At 36.9% G+C, this 21,897-nt stretch overlaps 2 protein-coding genes and 1 non-coding gene across 6 annotated transcripts in view; 2 read left to right on the top strand and 1 right to left on the bottom strand.

Moving 5' to 3' along the window:
- ASB3 (ankyrin repeat and SOCS box containing 3) overlaps positions 1–21,897 on the bottom strand; it is a 101,969-nt gene that overhangs the window by 62,834 nt on the left and 17,238 nt on the right. For 2 of the 3 annotated variants that reach the window (XM_081589631.1, XM_081589634.1), the window contains exon 2: positions 6,690–6,898. In XM_081589631.1, coding sequence (XP_081445757.1) covers positions 6,690–6,885 — 196 coding nt within the window. In that variant the 5' untranslated portion in view covers positions 6,886–6,898. Of the gene's footprint in view, positions 1–6,689; positions 6,899–10,759; positions 10,905–21,897 lie in introns of those variants that run through there. The other variant, XM_081589632.1, reaches the window with a different exon arrangement.
- LOC145504029 (U6 spliceosomal RNA) lies at positions 7,513–7,620 on the top strand. The gene has a single exon (XR_014052021.1). It is a non-coding gene; the product is annotated as a U6 spliceosomal RNA (small nuclear RNA).
- Positions 10,972–20,176, top strand: CHAC2 (ChaC glutathione specific gamma-glutamylcyclotransferase 2). 2 transcript variants are annotated; one of them, XM_081589643.1, is made up of 3 exons: positions 10,972–11,225; positions 17,033–17,068; positions 18,635–20,176. In XM_081589643.1, exons 1-3 carry the CDS (start codon positions 11,091–11,093, stop codon positions 19,028–19,030), a joined length of 567 nt encoding a protein of 188 aa, XP_081445769.1. In that variant the 5' UTR covers positions 10,972–11,090; the 3' UTR covers positions 19,031–20,176. The 2 variants fall into 2 exon arrangements, with proteins under 2 accessions (XP_081445769.1, XP_081445770.1); XM_081589644.1 differs by lacking the exon at positions 17,033–17,068.

Genomic DNA, 21,897 nt, shown 5'->3' with positions numbered 1-21,897 from the left:
TAACATATTAACTTGGTTTTGAATCTTATAATTTTTCACTCTTATCTTTAAATTGCAAAATAGTGTAATAAGCAATTTTCATTAACTTAACACTTTTAAACAAACACCAAAGCAGTTTCCCAGTCATCTGTATTCATGCTCTGCTCAAAGAACTCCAGTGGTGGTGATGCCTTTGCGACAACAGGCTGAAATTGTAATCAAGAGTCCCCATCCTAAACTCGGTTAATGCAGGAGACAGTCTAACAGTTTCTGCGTGATCTTTAGTTAGGAAGACCTAGCTTGAGATCTGTGAGATCAAGGAAGACTTCCAAGGGCAGGGGACCCATGAGCTGACATCTCAGTGATGAGTAGGTGCTGGGGGAGGAGAGGCAGTGAAGAATACTCTTTATGAGGAAGGAGAACAGAGAGCAGGAGGATCTGAAGGGAGGCCGGTCAGGAGGCTGGGAAGTGACAATGACCCTCTCCTTGACAAAACTTTAGCCAGTCTCTTCTGAGCCTTCTTCTTGAATAGGCCTTGACTTTGCCCCTGGCCCCATGCTCCCCAGTCCTATCTTCGGTCTCCCTAACCCAGCTCCAGAAAAAATCCTGCTGAGTCAGTTTAGCAAGAATCCCCCTACCCTGATACTCTCTCTTAATTTTCCATTCATGAATCTCCTCACTCTGTTCCTTAACTGTAAATTCTCACTGTTGTTATGTTCAAAGTTGAGCCAGCTCTCTTCCTCTGTCATGACAGTCTTGACAGTGACTGCAATAACCCTGAATACACATTCTTATTCACTAAGCTAAACGGCCTTATTTATCTAAGGATTTCTAATATCTGTTATCATACCCAGTATAACAGTGTAATATTTTCTTAATATGAACTAATAAAAAGCACTATGAGTTAGATCATATATTGACCACATAAAAGCACTTGTTCATAACGTTATAACTAATTACAAAAGTTTAAGCAAACCTTTAGTCAACAAATGGTTTAATATAGAATGGCATGATTAACTGTCAATACCAATTACACTAAACTTCCAATACAAGAAAGAAGAAAAGCAAATTTGTGATTTGTGCTAATACTTTATACAGAAAGTGAAAGTGAAGTTGCTCAGTCATGTCCGACTCTTTGCGACCCCATGGACTGTAGTCTAACAGGTTCCCCCGTCCATGGGATTTTCCAGGCAAGAATACTGGAGTAGGCTGCCATTTCCTTATCCACGGGATCTTTCCAACCCAGGGTTTGAACCCGGGTCTCCCACATTGTAGGCAGATGCTTTACCATCTGAGCCACCAGGGAAGTCAAAGAAAGCTAAAGTGAAATATACTTATATATATGGCAGAGGAACCAGAGATCAAATTGCCAATATCTGCTGGATCATCGAAAAAGCAAGAGAGTTCCAGAAAAACATCTATTTCTGCTTTATTAACTATGCCAAAGCCTTTGACTGTGTGGATCACAATAAACTGTGGAAAATTCTGAAAGAGATGGGAATACCAGACCATCTGACCTGTCTCTTGAGAAACCTGTATGCAGGTCAGGAAGCAATAGTTAGAACTGGACATGGAACAACAGACTGGTTCCAAATAGGAAAAGGAGTCCGTCAAGGCTGTATATTGTCACCCTGCTTATTTAACTTATATGCAGAGTACATCATGAGAAACGCTGGGCTGGAAGAAACACAAGCTGGAATCAAGATTGCTGGGAGAAATATCAATAACCTCAGATATGCGGATGACACCACCCTTATGGCAGAGAGTGAAGAAGAACTAAAGAGCCTCTTGATGAAGGTGAAGGAGGAGAGTGAAAAAGTTGGCTTAAAGCTCAACGTTCAGAAAACTAAGATCATGGCATCTGGTCCCATCACTCCATGGGAAATAGATGGGGAAACAGTGGAAACAGTGTCAGACTTTATTTTTTGGGGCTCCAGAATCACTGCTGATGGTGACTGCAGCCATGAAATTAAAAGACGCTTACTCCTTAGCAGGAAGGTTATGGCCAACCTAGATAGCATATTTAAAAGCAGAGACATTACTTTGCCAACAAAGGTCCGTCTAGTCAAGGCTATGGTTTTTCCAGTGGTCATGTATGGATGTGAGAGTTGGACGGTGAAGAAAGCTGAGCGCCGAAGAATTGATGCTTTTGAACTGTGGTGTTGGAGAAGACTCTTGAGAGTCCCTTGGACTGCAAGGAGATCCAATCAATCCATCCTAAAAGAGATCAATCCTGGGTGTTCATTGGAAGGTCTGATGTTGAAGCTGAAACTCCAATACTTTGGCCACCTCATGCGAAGGGTTGACTCATTGGAAAAGACCCTAATGCTGGGTAGGATTGGGGGCGGGAGGAGAAGGGGACGACAGAGGATGAGATGGTTGGATGGCATCACCGACTCGATGAACATGGGTTTGGGTAGACTCCGGGAGTTGGTGATGGACAGGGAGGCCTGGCGTGCTGCAGTTCATGGGGTTGCAGAGAGTCGGACACGACTGAGTGACTGAACTGAACTGAACTGAACTGAATACAGACATATATATGCATATTAAATTTCTAAGTAATCCATACTACACTTGAGTGTTCTTCTCCAACTTGAATGAGAAGGCCATGTATGACTCATTTCTAGGCGAGATTCTGGATCCAAAATGATGGTAAGGCAAAGCCTTTCTCACCATTTAAGACTCTTCCGTTATTCTGTTTAGGCCTGAGCACCTTCATAATTTAGTGCACTAATAAAAAGAATGCTTTAGGAATCTCTGACAGTTCACTAATATTAGATGAAGTTCAAGGAGGTAGAAATTATATAATAAAAGACACATATGTAAAAGCTGAGCCACAAAGGACAAGAGAATTATGAATCATATAAAACAAGGGTATAGCAAGTATAAAGGACAACAGAAATGTCAAACCTGCTTTGGAAACTTCTAAGATTAACCTACAAATACCAGGTTAACCGGTACAGATATAAAGATGCTGCTGTCATCACAGCAGAAGAAACCTCATTTCACTCTTCAAGACTAGAAATGTTCATAGGTCACCATCACTAAAAATACCTCCTTATATGAAACTGTATGCTAGCTAGACTTTTACAATGTAGTCAGTTACTATTCCCCACTGGTCTTTTGTTTTTTAATTTGAATCACTCAGAAAAGTTCTAATTATAATCTTTCTTTAAAAGGTAGAGGATCTGAATAAAGTACGGACTTTAAGGGATGAGCTAAGGGAATTCAGAAAACATTTCTGAAAGTGACTAATAAGCTATATAGACCTTTTGCTTCTTTTTAGTTTGATTTTTCTAGTTAGTGAATCAGATAAGCAAATCTAATGAATTTTGGACATTAGTTTCAACCACACAGAACAACCAAACTCAAAGAAGTTCAGTTCAGTTGCTCAGTCATGTCCGACTCTTTGTGACCCCATGAACCACAGCACGCCAGGCCTCCCTGCCCATCACCAACTCCCGGAGTTTACTCAAACTCACATCTATTGAGTCAGTGATACCATCCAACCATCTCATCCTCTGTTGTCCCCTTCTCCTCCCACCTTCAGTATTTCCCAGCATCACGGTCTTTTCAAAGGAGTCAGTTCTTCGCATCAGGTGGCTAAAATATCTGCGTTTCAGTTTCAGCATCAGTCCTTCCAATAATATTCAGGACTGGTTTCCTTTCGGATGGACTGGTTGGATCTCCTTGCAGTCCAAGGCACTCGCAAGAGTCTTCTCCAACACCACAGTTCAAAAGCATCAATTATTCAGCGCTCAGCTTTCTTTATGGTCCAATTCTCACATCCATACGTGACTACTGGAAAAACCATAGCTTTGACTAGATGGACCCTTGTTGGCAAAGTAATATCTCTTCTTTTTAATATGCTGTCTAGGTTGGCCATAACTTTTCTTCCAAGGAGTAAGTGTCTTTTAATTTCATGGCTGCAGTCACCATCTGCAGTGATTGTGGCCCCCGAAAAAAATAAAGTCTGTCACTGTTTCCCCATCTATTTGCCATGGAGTGATGGGACCAGATGCCAAGATCTTCATTTTCTGAATGGTGAGTTTTAAGCCAAGTTTTGCACTCTCCTCTTTCACTTTCATCAAGAGGCTCTTTAGTTCTTCTTCACTTTCTGCCATAAGGGTGGTGTCATCTGCGTATCTGAGGTTATTGATATTTCTCCTGGCAAACTTGATTTCAGCTTGTGCTTCATCCAATCCAACATTTCTCATGATATACTCTGCATCTAAGTTAAATAAGCAGGGTAACAATATACAGCCTTGATGTACTGCTTTCCCGATCTGGACCCAGTTTGTTGTTCCATGTCAAGTTCTAACTGTTGCTTCTTGACCTACATACAGATTTCTCAGCAGGCAGGTCAGGTGGTCTAGTATTCCCTTTTCTTTAAGAATTTTCCACAGTTTGTTGTGGTCCACACAGTCAAAGGCTTTGGCATAGTCAATAAAGCAGAAGTAGATGTTTTTCTGGAACTCTCTGGCTTTTCAATGATCCAACAGATGTTGGCAATTTGATCTCTGGTTCCTCTGCCTTTTCTAAACCCAGTCTGAACATTTGGAAGTTCACAGTTCACGTACTGCTAAAATTCTTCCCTCCATACCCCACCCTAATCTTTGTGTACACACTGAAAATAAATTAGATTTATCCAAAATTTATTTCATAATAGTGAACTCTAATAAAATAGCAAGAAATCTTTATTTGGCCATTTATATCAACCATGTTAACTATGTGTGGCCATCTTTTCCTCTAAAAACATCAAGTCTAAAAATAACAGTCATTAACAATGAAGATGTTATTTTTAATTTCTAAAAGAAAACACAGATGATTTACATAGCCAGTTCAAACACATTAAGTCAAAAGCATATCTAATTTTATTCAGCAGCTAAAAGGAAAAAAAATTATAACATAAAACTGATGTGGGGGGACTTCCCTGTGCTCCAATAGTTAAGACTCCTAGTTCCCAATGCAGGGGGTGTGGGTTCAATCCCTGATCAGGGAACTAAGATCCCACATACGGAGTGGCCAAAAAGAAAAAAAAAAAAAAAAAAAAACACTGATGTAGAAAGAGATAACAGTGTATCTAGAATGAGTTTTTTGACCAGAAACAAATATTCAAATTCATGCCTTTGTCACCAGAGATGGTTTGGGAATTCAAGCTACAGAATTAACTTCAAACAAATTCTGAACACATGCATTTTAAAATTTGAGTCATAAATTTTATTTTTTTAATATCTGTAAATAGTCAACTATAATAGATTCTAGAACACGTGATTTAAAAAGCAGCCATGACAAACTGCCTGCATCATGATTTTTAGAGACTTTAGCCTTGCTATCACTCATCCTTAAAACAAAACAAACAAAAAGCCAAGCCAAAAACACTGTAAGGATTATTTTCTTTCTAATCCATGAGGAATTCAGTAATTTTGATGAGGTATAGCCCCAAAAGACTACCTTCTGAGTAGCTATGCCTGGTGACGGTAAATATAAAGAAAAGAAAAATCTGAGTTTCCATGATTAATGAAATGTAAACAGTGCACCAAGTGTCATAACACGGAGTGTTATATTCAATCTCAGTTTAAGCTAACTGAATGTTAAAAATGTTTATTTTGATTAAACGCTGGAAGCATGCTATAGTGGGAAAACGTGTCAGAGAAAAGGATTCAAGTCAAATTTCATAGTTCATTATATAAATTTTGACAAGTCTATTTCTCTAAGCCTTGCTTGATCTTTTCAACAATAAAATGGGGATAACAATGGCTCAATAGCAGGTTTGTATTTATTAGATAAATAATGTAAATCAAGCATCTAGTACAATGATTGCCACAAAGCAGGGCTCAATCACCATTAGTTCTCTTTCCATGCCCTATTTCCTGAAGTCAAACTCTCTGCTTAGTCTCATTTACTGAGCTCTTCACTCAGCAGTGTGCTGGCAAATATGTAACTGGCTCTGAGGGAGAGGGAAAAAAAGTTTATGGAATTGGTTCACAGGACTGGCTGGGTAAAAACACTTCCACATGGCTGACCTCAACCTACGAGCATGATCTCAACCTATGAGCATGAAGTCAACCAAATACAGAGTTGGAAAAATATGTACGTAATTATTCTCTGTCCCATTACTCTCTTTTATTTTTTCCACAACACTTTCACCTTTTGAAATTATCTTCTTTAACTGTTTGGGTATTTATTGTCTGTTTCTACCCTTACAGGATTTAAAACACCATAAAGGCAGAGATCTTGTCCATCCTGCTCTCTTCTTCATTAAATATAAAAGCAAACTAATTGCAGAGAGTCCCAAAATTAAGGAAACCATAAAGTATTTCTAAAAAAGACTAATATACTCACACCCTCAATTTCAGCAACATTGCTCTTTTTCTTTGGAGAAAGAATAAAAAATAAACATAATCAGTAACTACCAAATGCTTAAATTAAAACAGCAGACTACTTCTGCCACATCACCTAGCTTAGCAATAAAAATTGGCCAGGCACAAGCTCTTCCATATAAAGGACAACATTTATAGACATCTAGCTGGACACCATACTTACATAATTCAAGGTGGGCAATCTAACCATTCTTAATAATATAGAGGCAGTCACTGTATGATTACAAAAGGTAAACAAATATTACTGTTAATAAGTCATATATTACCACTTTTTTTTTATTAATCCAGTTTGAAAGTCCAGCCTTACATATTGTGAATTTACTTTACCTGCATGAATTAACATCCGCAAACATTCTACAGAGTTGTGATAAGCTGCTTCATGAATTGGCATCCATCCCCTGTTATCAGCAACATCAATGCTACGTCCCTTTTTGAGCAGTTTTCTTAATACTTTAACATTGCCTTCTCTGGCAGCAAGTCCAACCGTGGAGCATGTATCAGAGTATGCCTCTGTAAAATCCATTCTTTTGACCAATCTACAAAACAAGGTAGAAAGAAAACACTATCATCAATAAATACTGTACTCCTAGATATTAAAAGATCCACAGCTGATCTGTGCCATCTATTACATAAATGCTGAGGAAGAGCCTGGGGTAGAGATAGCAACCTGTCATGTCATCACCTCTGCTAGACTAAACCAGGAAGTCTCTCTGTTTGGGGTAGGATTCCTTAAAATGCTCATATTAAAGGTATCAAGGGAGTTTAAAGTGTTCTATCATTCCTTGTCTGAGGAACTTCTTCCTGCAGGCTTCTTCTTCCATTCAGACTCAACAAAATACACTCACTGGAACGCTGTTGATGAGAGAGCGGAAGGCCATCAGCTAACCCCAAATGTATACTCTATTGTGTAGAGATGGCCATTTAACTATCAGCAACATTCAGCCTCAAGAATTAATTTCATAGCCCTTTACAGGAAAAAGCTAAACCCAAAAAAGCCAGAAAGGAGTGGAAGACTTTTTTTAAAGAACAAAAATAAGCAGTAATTCTAGTTTTTCTGCACCTGCAAGTCCTTTCCAGAAGGAGCGAAACTTTCAGGTTCTCTTTCCTTGATGAAACAGCCCCACTGACTGAATATGCTAAAACAAAGAGCGTGCTTACTTCGGCAGCACATATACTAAAGTTGGAACAATACAGAGAAGATTAGCATGGCCCCTGTGCAAGCATGACATGTAAAATGAACAAAGAGCATCATAAAGAGATGGGTCCAGCTTTCCTACACTAGCCCAGAAAGTTTTTCACAGAATTGCTGCCCTCTTCCTCACAATCTCCCTTCAAAGTTCATCTCAAGTTCCCCTGGAGTCAGTGTCCTGTATAGCTCAGAATATGACTCTTACAAAGACAATTTCTTGTTAGTCAAACTATGAAGCAGATAGGGCTAAGACCCAGGATTTCAGGGCAATGGTTATCTCCCAAGGGGGAGCCCTTCTCAGTAACACTTATTTCACCCTTCCTTCAGTTTTTCTAAAGATCTTAGGAGGTAGTTCAGGAAATGCTAACAACATGTCTAGTCCAATATGGGTAAAAAGGTTTCTAGAGCCATATTCTAAATAATTTAATCAGAAAGGTGGGTTTGAGGGAAGAGGTTAAAAGTAAGCACACACAATATTTCCTGTAGTGCTAGAAAAATTTAAACATATGGTCAAATTTGAGGCTTCCAAGATGGCATGGCACAGATGTAAAGAAACCGCCTGTAAATGCAGGATTCACATGCAGGAGACTCAGTTCGATCCCTGGGTTGGGAAGATCCTTTTAAGCAGGAAACGGCAACTCACTCCAGTATTTTTGCCTGGAAAATTCCATGGACAGAGACGCCTGGCAGGCTACAGTCAATGGGGTCGCAAAAAGTCAGACGCGACTAAGCACGCAAAACTGTATCTGCGGGAACTGATTCTATAGAGAGCTAATGTTAGCTATGAATTAATCTGATTGAATCAAGTGGTCCATTACTAAGAAAGTGAAGATATTTACTACTACAGAACATTTAATTATTCAGTTAATAATTATTTACTGAACACCAATTAAATGATCAGCAATAAGGAGAATATAAGATCACAAAGACACAGATTCTATCTCAAGTTATGTACCATCTCATAAAAACAATAAATATATGTGATTCAAAATAGAAAGCAGAAAGAGAAGTATAGATAAAGAGTCATGAGTAGTCAAAGCAGGGGAAAACTACTTCAAGCTGTGCCTAAAAGATAAGGGAGGCTGTGACACTGAGATAACATGCAAAAGAGCATTTCTAGACAGAATGAAAAAAACATAACCAAAATTATGGAAATGAACAAGCAAGGGTGAGTAAGGTCCAGTGAGTAATGGAAGCAATCAATTCACTTTGGAAGGAGGATTAGGTAAACAGTAGAAAACTGAGGTTACAGAGGTAGCCAAATTATGGAGAATCTTGAATGCTAAACTGTACATTTCTGAACCACACTACTTGTAGCAAGGGTCATTAAATCCAAGTTTCACCAAAAAGAACAAATTACACATTTTAGGACAATTATAAACATATTCATCTAAGAGAAGAAAACTTTTTTTTCTATATAGGAAAACCACAAACACACACACATACAAGAATACTATTCCAAAGACATTAAAAACAGCACTCAAGTAAAAACAGGTAAGAATCTCTTCTGGCTTTTCTCACAGTTACAAACACTGTTAATAGATTCAGATTAATATGCAATAATCTGAAAAAATTAACAGAACTGGATATCTTTGCACTTAAGAGAAAGAGAATCCAAAAGAAAGGTACTATAATAGCAGGATCATTCTCTTCAACCCTTAATACAACAAGTTAACATGAATAAACTATTTATAAGATCCTTCTTAGGGACTTCCCTGCTGGTTCAGTAGCTAAAATCCCAAGTTCCCAATGTTGGGTGCCAGAGTTCAATCCCTACTCAGGAAACTAGACCCTGCATGCTGTGACTAATATTTTGCACGTCTCAACAAAATTGAAGATCCCATGTGTGCAACCAAGACCCAGCAAGGCAAATAAATAAATAAAGACCTCCTTTAATAAAACCTATGTTCTAGCCTAAAATACAAACAAAATACATATAATGTAGTAACAAATATGTATGATAGATATACCTCAGCTGGAACTGAACTGGTAAAATATTAACTATAAAAATCAATTTTGAGGCAATTAAGGAAATCTGAACATAGAATAAATATTTGATGATGTAACTATTGTTTATTTTCTTAGATGTGATATTGGCACTCTGGTTATTAGGAGAATGTCCTTATTCTTAGAATCATTTAGCAGTTAAGTCACAGCACAAGCAGCTTCAAACATTTCAGACTTAAAAGTACATAAAGAGAAATAAAAGGTAAACCAACTGTGGCAAAATGTTAATTATTGGATCCATGTGGAGGACATATAAATGGTCACCATACTCTTTATTTCTAACTTTTCTCTGTTTGAAATTTTTCAGAAAAGTTGGGAGGGGGAACTAACCATTCCAGGCAATGTGAAACCACATCCTGAAGCAAGTTAAAAGACCTGGTTACTCTTAAGCTAAGTTTTTCTTTGTGACATTTTTCTGCTGACTCTTTTAAGAGTATAAATAATACGCTTTGAACCCGGATGTTCTAGCAATCTTTTATACAGCTGAAGACTATAAAACATAAATCTTCAAGAAAGAACAAGCATTTGTTTAGGCTTCTGTTCTCACATACAGAAACATGGCCTTGATGGCCCAAGTGAGCTTCCTGAACAGTATTTCCGAGCAGCAGCTCTAACCTGCAGATCAAAACATTTTTTAGGATACTTGACCTGCTGGATAAAATCTATTAAATTCTTCAACAGAAAAATGTACACGGATCCCAAATCTTGTATACAATTTCAGGAGGTCCCACATATGGATTCCAAAGCCTATGCGCAAGCTAAAAACATTTACCTACGCTTTTCTGCATGAGTTTCTGAGTATACTAAAGATGACTAAGATCGTTTCACACAGCAAATTTAAATATATAAGCAGTTTTTGTTGAAATAATGGTAGCTCTTCCATAGGCACAAATCTTCTGTAGTAAACTATGTTTTTGAAAGGTAAAATTTTAATGTAAATAAAGTCAAATACAGGTTACAATCACGGCTTGCATTCCCCTAGCTATTGTTACATGGGCAGAAATCCAGTTTTCAAAGCATAAGAAATGTCTTTGTACGTGCAACCTACGGTGCCCATAAACAATACACCTCCGTGTATCTAGACCACGCCACCCAAGATTCCCGCCCTCTCTTCTCCTCCCATCAGAAAAAAGTAAACAGACTCAACCTTAAAGCCACACTAAAAGGATTGTGGGTACTGTAGTCTTCTGACCACACGTACCTCAGGAAGGGTAGGGTGATAAACAGAGGCTGCTGAAAAATCCATTGCTTAGCAGAGAGGAGATCAATGCTTCCAAATACCCTAAGCAAGCAAACAAAATAGTAACGTTGACTGAAACAGAGTAGGAAACCGTTCCTCGAACTGCAAGTCCCAGTGTGCTTTGCGCCCCCAAGAAGGGAGTGCGGGATTTACGCCTGCGCAGCCGGTTTCTTGCGTCCGGAAAGTCGTAGTCCCTTGCCGGCAGCAGCTCCAAGACCACGCAAGAGGGGACGGCCGCTGCCGCCGCCGCCACCACCACCGCCAGCCACCACGGAGGAAAAGCAAGGGAAGGATGTGGGTTTTTGGTTACGGGTCTCTCATCTGGAAGGTGGACTTCCCGTATCAGGACAAGCTGGTTGGATACATCTCAGGATATAGCAGGCGCTTCTGGCAGGGCAGCACCGACCACCGCGGGGTTCCTGGCAAGGTGAGGCGCAACCGGTCCCCCACACTTACTGTCCCCGGAGTACTATTCCGCAACTCCGTGTCCAGCTCTGCGGGACCACACCCCACCGCCGAAGGCAGTAGGTTAGGGATACTGCTGCTACCTCTGTGTACCTTCCTCGGCCACTTGCCCCGGACTCTGGGATCCTAAACCAAGGGCAATCCTTTTGAAGCCGCTGGAGATGCTGGTGGTAGTTACTTCTTGAGGAGGCAAGAAACGTGGGCACAAGCTCCCACAAGGCTGGAGTGCTGAGAGGGGATCCCATTTCTTGGCAACTACCCCCCCCAAAAAAGGTGGGAAGATAATCCTTCCTGTCACCACGGAGTTGAAATACTAAAATCAGCTAGTAAATTCAGCTTTTTAGCAATTAAGTTTGTTGGCATTTTTGCATTCTGCCAGATTTTCATTGGTCTGAGTTTAAACGTGCATGTTATTTCTGGGATTTCTTTGTATCTTTCCAAAGGTTTTATTTTATGACACCTATGGTCACAGAAAAACTAGTTTCCAAAATTACCTCTGGTTATAAAGGAGCTTATGTTGATCACCTTGGTTGTCAGGTAACTTCATAAGTTGAGACCGGCTTTGTTACCTAAGTAGCACAGTACCAATACTGTATCTAACATTAATGTTATTTTTCTTCAATGGTTCTCCTCTAAATTATAAATGTGAAATTAAGTTCTCTGATCCATTTTTCAGTCAGTTATGCAGGGACATTTATCTTAATACACTGTAAATACAGAGAATAACAGCTCACTGCTTATGCAAATCAGCCTTGTTTTGACTCCAAGACAAGTAATCCATAAGGAAAACTAAATTTTGAGTAACCAATAATTTGGATAAGTTGAACACTTATTATAGCTAACATTTAGAAGAGTACAAAATGTTTAATTGCTTATATGTCGTCTAAAATACTGATAATTATATGAGCTTACCACTTCCTTTTTTAAAAAAAATTAATATTGGCTTAAAAGCAGGAAATCTAAAATGCTAGAAATCAGATGTAGAAAGAGATTGAGGTTAATTCCAAAGAAATACTGGTAGTCTTGCATCATGGAAAAGGGAAGAGAAAAAGGCTGTAGTTTGCACCTGCTCATAAGTGAGACATAGGATTAAAATCACACACACAAAAAAAGCCATTCTATCTCAACTAGAGTTGGTAAATTAAGAATCTAGCTTTAGGGTAGACAATCACTTGAAAACAGGGGAGTGATTTACCCCAAGTGCACAAGTACAGGCCAAAAGAAATTTCATGGCCAAACTCAAGAATATTGTAAAATAACATTTAAGACTTTAAAGAACTAAGTTAACTTTTGAGTTGTCAGATATGAGCACTTAAAATTGCCATTCTGCAAAGGAACGCCTTAACCTAGGCTTCAGTTTTAAAAACCAAGTATTAAATACATAAGAACATCGTTATAATAGCATATTTCAGTACTCTACTCTCAACCAAAATGTTTGTTACACAGCACACTGAGTTATGTACACTGTCAAAACAAACTGATGATAAGAAATTGCCAAGTCAATACAACAATTCATGAGTCTTTAATAAAATATTAAAGAAAACGTAGCTATAAAAGTCAATATCTCTTTTTTACTTAAATATACTAAAACATAAGGTAGGAAAGTTGGGAGTGGGGGTGCTGCAATGGCTAACAGTTTGATACCTATTTTTATTTAAAGAATCAATCCTAGCATACTGAAGGAAAACCTAAAGCATTAAACATTTTCTAAGTATACTGTTCTGCTAAAAAAAAAACTGTAAAGAACATTATTTTACTTCACATTTTCTACTATAATGGATCACAAGCCTTATACAAATATTAACTGTCTGACAAACAAATACAAAAGGCTACAGAAATACCTAGCAAATTAGAAGAACGTAGATTCTACATAGCACTATGTTTTTTACAGCAACATATGCTCCTAGTGAGCTAGTCATCATTACATATGAAATGTGATGTTATTAAACAAATGTTGGGCTCATTTCTACATCCTGTAATGTGACATTTGTAGGAAAAATGCCAAACCTACTTCCTTTCCTGAATTATGCTCTTTTTAGCTTCATTAAACTTTAATATCTTCCTAAATTTAATTAAGCATCTCATTTATTTCTAACAAAACTAGCAATTTCTTATCAAATTAAGGATTTATTTAAATGTGAAAAAATTTTCACATCAGAAAGAATATATTTCAATTTCAAAAACAGAAAACATTTTAATACAAGAGATGCTCATGAATATTTACTAAATCTATAAGATTTCTAGATGGTGATCAGAAACATTACTCATTACCCAATGAAAGGAACCATCATGGCTCATATTTCACATCCTCCAACCCTATTTACCTTTCAAGACCCCTTCTTCAGTTTCAATGCCCTCCCCCCAAAATTTAAGTATACTTACAAATTTACATTGTTTCCCCAATAATAACAGGGACAAACAGCTTAAGTTTTATAAAATATTTCTGGGTAAATATATCAGTAGTGCCAACAGTCCATGTGTACTTCATCCATAAGCAGTCACAGGGACCCATCTATTTTCCCTTAATGATTCCCTACATATGCTTTTTGTTTTCTGTTTCAATTGTCACCACCTACATCGAGAACTTTACTACCTCTCCCCCTTTCAACAATTACTACTGAGCACTCACATGTAAGTGGGAAACACCTATGCAAACAAGAGTACCTAATATGTGCTATAAGGGAAAAGGTGCAATGAGTTTAGAAGGAGCTGCTGCAGAGTTGCTTGAAAGACAGCCACGCCTTTATGACAAGAGTGGCAGGATATCCAAGGGATTCTAAAGAAGGAAGGGTTTTCCGCTCTGCTGTGCAAGGCTGTGCTGTGCCTAGTCAATCAGTCATGTCTGACTCTGCGACCCCATGGACTATAGCCCGCCAGGCTCCTCTGTCCATGGGGATTCTCCAGGCAAGAATATTGGGGTGGGTTGCCACGCCCTCCTTCAGGGCATCTTCCCAACCCAGGGATTGAACCCAGGTCTCCGTATTGCAGGCAGACTCTTGAACGTCTGAGCCACCAGGGAAGCCCATTTCATTCTGAGCACTGTTATATTCAAAGATATGAATGTTTGTAAAGATCCCATCACTTCATGGCAAATAGATGGGAAAACAACGGAAACAGTGACAGACTTTATTTTCTTGGGCTCCAAAATCACTGCAGGTGGTGACTGCAGCCATGAAATTAAAAGATGCTTGCTTCTTGGAAGAAAAGCTATGACCAACCTAGACAGCATATTAAAAAGCAGAGACGTTATATTGCCAACAAAAGTCCGTCTAGTCAAATATGGTTTTTCCAGTAGTCATGTATGGATGTGAAGTTGGACTATAAAGAAAGCTGAGTGCCAAAGAATTGATGCTTTTGAACTGTGGTGTTGGAGAAGACTCTTGAGAGTCCCTTGGACTGCAAGGAGATCCAACCAGTCCATCCTAAAGGAGATCAGTCCTGAATATTCATTGGAAGAACTGATGTTGAAGCTGAAACTCCAAAACTTTGGCCACCTGATGCGAAGAACTGACTCATTTGAAAGACCCTGATGCTGGGAAAGATTAAAGGTGGGAGGAGAAGGGGACAACAGAGGATGAGATGGTTGGATGGCATCACCAACTGGATGGACGTGAGTTTGAGCAAGCTCTGAGAGTTGGTGATGGACAGGGAAGCCTGGCATGCTGCAGTCCATGGGTTGCAAAGAATCGGACACAACTGAGCGATTGAACTGAAAAATTATAAATAATTCATTACAGCTTGAGAGGGAAAGTGGTAAGAAGTGAGGTTTGTAGTTAACTCATGCAAAGGAATTTTTATTTTATCCTGTAGAATATTACAACCCTGAAAAATATAAAGCACAGGAAAATTCAAAACCCAATTTTTGCAACAAAAAGTCAACCTAGGGCCAAGTAGAACTGTAAGCAGAGAGCAAAAGCCCTAAGGAGGCAACTATAGGATGAAGAGAAACCAAATTTAGAAAATAATGATAAGATAAAGCTACCAAGAATTAGTGACTAGGCTGGTGAAAGGGGAAGCAAGGAAAGGTGGAGAGCAGAGCTTGTCCTGCAGACCACTAACATTTCTTGCTCACAGTCTACCTCCTTCCCACTTAAACGTGCATACTATATACTTTACCACCATGAACATCCTTGTGTTGATGAACCCTGATGCTGGGAAAGACTGAAGGCTGGAGGAGAAGGGAACAACAGAGGATGAGATGGTTGGATGGGATCACTGACTCAGTGGTCATGAGTCTGAGCAAGCTCCGGGAGATGGTGAAGGACAGGGAAGCCTGGCATGCTGCAGTCCATGGGATCGCAAGGAGTCAGACACAAATGAGCGACTGAACAGCAGATACACTTTACCACACCGATCTTCCCAAAGCACCTGCTTTTATCATGCCAGTCACCTACTAACTCGAGTGCTACAGTAGTACCTCATTTCCTGTTTCTCCCAAATTTCAGTGGCTTGTTTTGTTCCATTGTCCCCCAATTTCAACTCCAATCTTCAGCTTTTCAAATCTGACTCTATCCTATTTCTCCAGTTACCTTTCTGAATCATCTTCCATACATGGAGAAGCCTCTGCTAAAGTCAGACACTTTGGCCTGGTGTAATTCTGCTTCTAGACTCTTACTCAGAATTGTGTCTTTCTTTCTGACCACCCAAGACTCAGAATTATTACTTCACTTGATAACAGCATACATCACAGCCCTTAAGTATTCTCTACCTATTTCATATGTTAATATGTTCATATTCCAGACTTACAATATAAGCTTTTAAAAACCAGAATCAGTTTTATCATCTCTACAACAAAGAATAGGTATTCAATAAATAGTTTCAAAGTGAAATCGAAGGTAATACGGCAATTCCTACATGACCCACAAATCAATATATGTATCCTCACTATAGCATTATCTTAAATAGAAAAAAAGCCAAATATAAATGTCCAACAGTACAAGGATGTTTAAATTATAGTTCACTGATGGTAGAATATCATGCCATCTATTAAAAAGTATCAGAAGACTAACAGGAAAATTAAATAAAAAAACATAATCCAAAATTCCATGTGTTCCATGATTATGAATTATCTATACAAATGGACAAAGACTAGAAGGAAATAGAAACAAGGATGGCACAAATATCTGAATGATATAGGTTCACTATGTGTCACACAGCAGGCATACAAGAAGGTAAAGTTGTGGCTTACAACTCAACTTTCTCACTAATGTCAATAAATACACAACCTTTGACACGAGGGAGGACTTGTATTAAAAAAAAAAAGCAAATTCTCAGACTGTTCCAGACTTACAGAATCAGAAACTACCTCCAAGTAATTTTTAATGTTTATTTACACTTGAGAACCACTTCTCTATAGGAAAGCACCCTGGAATGTCATGTTTTGTTCCTCAGTGTAACACTATATATATTTATTCCCTGAAGAGAAAAAAGTGATCAGAGTATTTATTTATAGTTGCTTCTTCCTTTTGCTTTTGATTTCAGTCACAGGTATGTTTTTTAATATATTTATTCTAAGTGAATACAATATACCTATTATACACAAATTTAAGAGAATCTTTTAAAAAGGCCAAGATAGTTTGGATAAGATAGATTCTTTTAATTCACTTTAAAATTTATCATAAAAAATAAGTACTTTTTAAAAAGTGCTCAGTATAAACAAATGAAGTTAAAATATTCCATGTCAACAGTAAGTTGCTAATGCTCAGTTAATGAACTTTAATTCAGGAAAAAAATTTTTTTTTTTTTTTTTTTTTACTTTTCTTAAAACAGCCTGGAAGAGTTGTGACTCTTGTTGAAGACCCTGTGGTATGGTATAATAATTCTTTTTTGTATAGTCTTTAATCATAAAATGTTAACATATTCCTCAGTTTTAATAATCAGTAAAATCTTATTAGCAGTCATCACAGATAATTTGAACTACACTGAGCCGAGAAATTCCTCTCTGTATTAGTTGTATGTCTTCTTATGTGCTGGGAATAGTTGGGATGCAGAATTCAAAGTAGACAATGAAAAGCCAATGGCGTGTAGTCTCATTTTTCCCTTCTTGATGAGTTTGTTGACTGAGAATTTTGTGGTCTCCTTTAACATTAATGGAGCTAACCCTCAGACAGCCAGATGACCACAAAGAATTAAATGAAAGCCTTAAAGCTTTCCTCACATTTGCTAGGAGTCTAATATTTCAGCAGAAATCTCAGTCATGAATTATCACTTTCTTTACTGCCTAATCTTACTGATAGCACAACAGGTTTTTTTAAAAAGTTTGGAGTACTAGAAAACTTATTTATCTGATAGTTCTCTGTTTCTTAAATATTTTCAATCATTTTATTGAAATCCAAATTTTACATTGTGAAATTAAATATTTAACTTTAGAAAGGACTTTGATATATAAAAATCAGAGCAGCAAAAATAATAAAAATCAAGCGGCCAGCAATAGCAGATGAATAATGGTGAACTTACATTAGGAAAAACATCTATAAAAAATGGCTCCAAACTGGTAACTAAAACTCCTAATTAGAGGTAATAAAAGGCACTTTGTTTCTATAGAATGTTAATTTATTCAAGATACTTAACAACCTGAAGTTTAATAATTAAAAGTTGTCAAGAAACTAGAAAATCTGTGTTATAAACTATAAATCTTGCTTGTATCACAGATATTTTATTAATACTACAAAAAATCTTTGCAGCTAAAGTACATTGCTTTTACTGACACTATTCATAGGCTCCCTAGACAAAGAGTTTGCCATTTACTATTCTGGATGGAGTAATTTACTAAGGATATTTGAAAGTTTATGCAGTGAAGAAATGAACAAATAAATGAACCTATTGCCTTAATAGTTGATTACTTTATTACAGAGCTTTTAAAATACAAAACTCTTTCTGCAAATAAGGGAACAGCTAATATATTATAAGGGCTTCCCTAGTGGCTCAGCAGTAAAGAATCAATGCAGGATATGTTGGTTTGGTCCCTGGGTCGGGAAGATTCACTGGAGAAGGAAATGGCAACCCACTCCAGTGGGTCTCAGCATACTATCAGTGAAATGCTTATGGATTGAAGATTTAGAACTATATTTTTAATGACTAAATGAAGATCTGCTATTTTTCATTTCAGTCCCATTAGTTAAAAGACATAATTTAAAAAATTTAAACAAAGATAAATATCCTGGTATATAAGGAAATTAATTATTCAGATTGAAGGATTTAAAATGCTTATTTCCTTTATTATTTAGTATATACCTCTTCGTTGCACATTAAGGGAAGCAAAACTGCACTGATTTCTAAGAATATACAAGATATTTTCTTAGCTCATAATCTATCTTCACCTATTTTAGTCTTGTAAATACTAAATAATACATTCTTTCCATTTTTCAACAGGGCTGTGTATGGGGTGTTGCTTACAGACTGCCAGAAGGAAAGGAAGAAGAAGTAAAAGCATACCTTGATTTCAGAGAGAAAGGAGGCTACAGGACCACAACAGTCATTTTTTATCCAAAAGATTCCACGACAGAACCATTCAGTGTGTTGCTATATATTGGAACATGTGATAATCCTAATTATCTTGGTCCTGCACCTCTGGAAGACATTGCTGAACAAATATTTAATGCAGCCGGTCCAAGTGGAAAAAATACAGAATATCTTTTTGAACTTGCAAATTCTATGAGAAGCCTTGTCCCAGAAGATGCAGATGAGCATCTTTTCTCTTTGGAAAAATTAGTAAAGGAACGTTTAGAAGGAAAGCAGAACTTCAATTGCTTAAAAAGACCTAAGTGATTTTTCCAAACAAGCAGAACTTTTAATCTTCAGAGAATGGCTTCACTGCACAATGGCAATATGATTTGTAAACGTGTTTACTTGAAAGTCTTAGTTGTGTTTAATGTTGTAGTCAAGATAATATCTAAATTCACAGTTTAACTGCAGTTGGCCTGAAACTCATACATACTCAAAATATTGGGATATAGTTAAAGAAAAAATTCATTTCAATAATGTAATGAATGATTCTCCAGCTATATGATATTGAATACTTGCTCATGAGAAGTTCTTTAGAAAATACAATGGAGGACTCAGTTCAGATCTTGTTTTTATCTAAATACAATTCTGTTGTTTCATATTGCAATACTATTTTAAAGTTGTAGAGAATTAAACCAAAAGTCCAGTAAATATAAATAAGGCTATGCCTTTAATATATTCCCATATGTTAACTGTATAATCATGGTTTAAAATAAATAACTTAAAATAACATATAATTAGATATGTATGGTAATATAGACAAGATTTTGGCCTTGATCGTGAACTTCTTTGTTTAGACTCCAATTTAAGCCAAAAAATTAGCATTTTAATATAAAAATTTCCTAGGAATTGTAATTTTCTATATCTCCCCTTTTTTGAATAAATGTATTTTACTACATGGAAAAAACACTTACAGCTAGAAAAGCACAAATTACACAAATTACGTCTAAACAATGTATCATTCAATTTGTATTAATCTTACACTGAAACTTAAAAAAAAAAGATGGGCTTTTTGATATTACAAATTAACAGAAACACGTAATGAAGGTTTGCTGTTTGAAATGGCGTTTAGAATTGTAAGTAAGAAGTGGCATTACCTGATCATTTGCTACAGTTTTTTTTCCTTCTTACATCTTGTCACTTAACAAAGGTATCCACTAAATAGTGTGATGATGCTACCCACCTAGGAACCATGTATACATTATTAACGCATGTAAAAGTAACCTTGATTCAGACTCATGAGATCAGTTCTTATTAGAAGTGATTTCCTTCTCAACAGGACATACAGTCTCTCTAAAATCTTTCAACATGAAAAGAATTTCTGTATCACATTAGATTTAATGTGAAACTAATAATTAGTACAGAAGTTGTTCATCTAAAATAAAGCTGTCCTTTTCTTGTTTTTTTTAATTTGTTATAAACACCTAACTTGGTAATTTACTCAGTTACATAAAATTTAAAATATTTTCCAACATTTTAAGTATTAGTTTTCTAGAAGGCATATCACTTGTCCTATACAACAAGAAAAGCACTAACATTCATTAATGAGTATTTCATAAGGATGTACTAGGCACTTTACATACAGGAGCATCCTCTTAGCTTGTTTCCATAGCAACTTGTACACAAGTACACATCCAGTAAGGAGCAGAAGTCCATGTCTCTGCTAAAGCGCAAGAGTCTACAATATATTTTAAAATCCACATCTTTACTAACCTACATCTTTTGTGTGTGTGTAATGAAATAGTATGTGGCTTGTTAGATAGAGATACTAATTTTGATAGATGTATACAGATTCCACAAATATAATTAGCCTGTCTAAGATTCACATGCCATAGCTCAAAATCACATAGATGTATTCAGAGATCCAGCCTTTCGTTTTACAAATAAACCTAAGTCCAAAGAAATTTGTAACTCCCAAAGTGATTCTTCTACCATTTAATACATGTTACATATCAAGGTAGAGGGATTACTTTGGGATGATCCACATTTGTATCTTTGTAGACTTTCAGTTATTAATAGAAGTTAACTAGAAAGTAAACATGTGGTATACCATCAACATTTATAGTGAGGCCATGATCCAAAGAGCCAGAGGGACATTCATTTCCACTGGGATGGGGAGAATCATAACTAAAATGGAGAAGATAACAATACTAAATTGGCAGCTAAGGTTTGGAGCCCACAAGCGACCAAGAATCTATCATAAAGGTAGTAAGCTATCTAGAGCAAAACTTATTTTTGTTAGCAAAAGTGCAAGTCTGCTTATAGCCCTGGGACCCCACTTCCCAAGCAGTCTCTCTCATTCTGCCCTCATCACACACGTAATTCAGACTCAGTCTTCAGAGAACAAATCTTAGGTGTTAAATTTTAGGAATTCAAGAAAAGTATAAACTTTACATTGAGAAAAGAAAATTTTAATAAAAATCTCTATAATGGAGAGGATATTTAAAGTAGGTCTTTCTACTCCTACTCCAGGCCACTATTACATTTCCTTTCCCCACTCCCAAATAAATAACACATTTACTCTTCAATCTACCAAGAACTGTATGTAAGCACAGTCTAGATACCATCTCCATACATAAAAAGTTATCATTTAGGGAAATAAAGTTTGCTGTGATGTCAACCTTGAATATTTAAAAGTATTAACGTGATTTATTCCTTCAAGACTGATTTTAAAACATTAGTCAAAATTTTATTCTATTAATTTCTCTTTTCCATAAAAACAAATCTTTTTTAAATTATAACTGGAGTAGTCGTGACTATCAATTTAAGCATCTTACTCCTATAATTTATGTCCCTGATTCTTTCAAAGTCAGTTATATGATAAATGTGCTTAAAATTCCCTCTCATCACATCACATAAATATTTACATATCAAATAGGATATTCCAATTATGTTTTTCAACAAAAATACTGTGAGTATATTTTCTGTGAATTTTTTTCAGCTTTCAACAATCTGTTTTTTTATATTTATTGTTTATTTGGCTGTGATGGATCTTAGTTGCAGCATGCGGGATCTTTAGTTACTGCATGTATGACCTAGTTCCCTGAACAGGGATTGAAACCAGGCCCTCCTGCATTGGGAGCGCAAAGTCTTAGCCACTAGACCACGGGAAGTCCCTAACAATCTATTTT

Source organism: Giraffa tippelskirchi, chromosome 4, assembly GCF_054371585.1.
Source record: "Giraffa tippelskirchi isolate mGirTip1 chromosome 4, T2T-mGirTip1v1.2.pri, whole genome shotgun sequence".
NCBI lineage: Eukaryota > Metazoa > Chordata > Mammalia > Artiodactyla > Giraffidae > Giraffa > Giraffa tippelskirchi.
This window is presented reverse-complemented; position numbering and strand designations above follow the sequence as displayed.